The sequence below is a fragment of the Camelina sativa genome, chromosome 17, assembly GCF_000633955.1.
Source record: "Camelina sativa cultivar DH55 chromosome 17, Cs, whole genome shotgun sequence".
NCBI lineage: Eukaryota > Viridiplantae > Streptophyta > Magnoliopsida > Brassicales > Brassicaceae > Camelina > Camelina sativa.
The window spans coordinates 30,674,959-30,676,965 of NC_025701.1; the positions used below are offsets into that span (position 1 = coordinate 30,674,959).

At 36.3% G+C, this 2,007-nt stretch overlaps 1 protein-coding gene across 1 annotated transcript in view; it reads left to right on the forward strand.

Annotated features, from left to right (window-relative positions):
- LOC104758440 (armadillo repeat-containing protein 8) overlaps nucleotides 1-1,338 on the forward strand; it is a 6,137-nt gene extending 4,799 nt beyond the window's left edge. Inside the window, exons 9-10 of the mRNA XM_010481303.1 lie at nucleotides 714-940; nucleotides 1,123-1,338. Of these exons, the coding sequence (XP_010479605.1) occupies nucleotides 714-767 (54 nt within the window). The 3' untranslated portion in view covers nucleotides 768-940; nucleotides 1,123-1,338. The remainder of the gene's footprint in view (nucleotides 1-713; nucleotides 941-1,122) is intronic.

Consider the following 2,007-nt stretch of genomic DNA (forward strand, 5'->3'; position numbering starts at 1 on the left):
CATTAGTGGTAATCTCATCAGACCATAATCATATGATTAATCTTTTATGAAATTTCTTATGTGGACTAACAAAACAAACTCATTGCACTCAGATTCTGAGCCTCCAGTGCAAGAGCAAGCTTTGGCCCTCCTCCGTAATCTTGTTGATGGGTGTATCAGCTCAATCGAGTTTGTATTTGATGAAGATGGTCTTATCTTAGATACTGTTGGGAGGCAACTGAGGAAAGGTCCACAAGCTCATATGGCAATACAGGTGACTAAGATGAAAAAAATGTATACCATATCAATAGAGTAACAAAATCTCTGATGTAAAATGTTTTTCTTCCCCCAGGGAATGTATGTGCTCACGAATGTAGCGAGTGGGACTGAGTTACATAAAGAAGCAGTTATGCAGCAGCTGTTTCCTCAAGCCACTGGATCAGAGAATTTTATGCTGAAGTTTTTGCAGAGTGATGAGAGCCAGTTACGGTCAGCAACAGTCTGGACTATTATAAACCTCATTAGTCCTTCAAGTCCCGGTGCATATGATCGGCATGTGAAATTGAGAAGTGCGGGTATCATTCCCCAGTTAAAGAACATGGTCAACGATGCTTGCCTCGATGTTAAGGTAAAAAAAAAAGAGGAAACCTTAGGACTCTTTTAGATTGCCTTGTTTACTCTCTATTACTTGTTAATGACTCAACTATGTCCTTTCAATCTCTTTTGCTTTGCAGATTCGCATCAAAACCGTATTAGGCCAGTCCATGTCTTTTGGCGATAACTACTAAACCACAGAAATATTACTTTTCCCAATCCTACAGACTATACATTTGAACATATCAATAGTGATTTAGGTTTGATTCAACGTCCAGCATATATAGCAAACAGAGACTGAGCCTATAGTTTATGATCATGATCATCTATTATCTCTCCAGTACCAGACACACCTATGATTCAACAGGTACTTGCTTACTTTCTCGGGTTTGTTCTTTCATTTCTGGTTACTCGAAATGGCCGTAACTGAAAACTGGAACAGTGTACACCGAACACTTGATCATAATAGGATATAGAGATTTTGATGTGTTTTAAATACTGATGATGATCTGTTCTGTATGTTTAACTAAATTAGTTTTGTGTGTGCAGGTGAAAGCAGTGAGAAAGAGTTGTACTATTATTACTTGTGCCACAGTTTAGATTAGAACCAACACATTTTTGTTTTGTTTTTATTATTGCCTTGAAAGGACTTCACTTGTTTGTAACATCTGAGTTTATTGTATCAAAAACATCTTTTTGTTATAAAAAAAAAAAATGTATCAAAAACATCCGAATTTTGTATCAGTAAATTTGTTTTCTCGACAATACCAATAATTTCTGATAATGTCCCAAATTAATCTTTCCTTTTCGCATTTTAACATATAGAAAAGGATAATATATTGACTTTTGATGACCAAAACAAATAAAATAAAAAACAGGAATATTTGAGGGTGTTTTGAAAACGTTTTTGCCGTAACAGTAACATAGTTTTTTATTGGGTGAATTATTCAAATGTTACTCATTTTAGGTAATATTACCAGAATCTACAAAAAAAGTTTTTATTACTAGAATATTTCGGATATTTTGAAAATACCCAGCGTTTTATGTTACCGGAAAAAACGTTATTACAAAAATGCCATTGCCACGTCAGACGCCACGTCAGAAATCGCTGACGTGTACCATAACTCAGCCGTAACGCGATACAGAGTATGTTGCGGCTGAATTATAGGTATGTTGCGGCTGAGTTACTCAAAAAAACATTTGAGTAAGAGCGGACGGCTGACTTATGAAAATCTGGCTGAGTTACGCTTATAAGTCAGCCAAGAGTTATGGCTGACTTATTAAATTTGGCTGAGTTATGCGCATAACTCAGCTGTAGTAATGGCTGAGTTTTCACCTGATGGTTGAGTTGTCAAGATTTTGGCTGAGTTATCGCTACGACACGGTTGAGTTGTCAAAATTTTGACTGAGTTATCACAACGACACGGCTGAGTT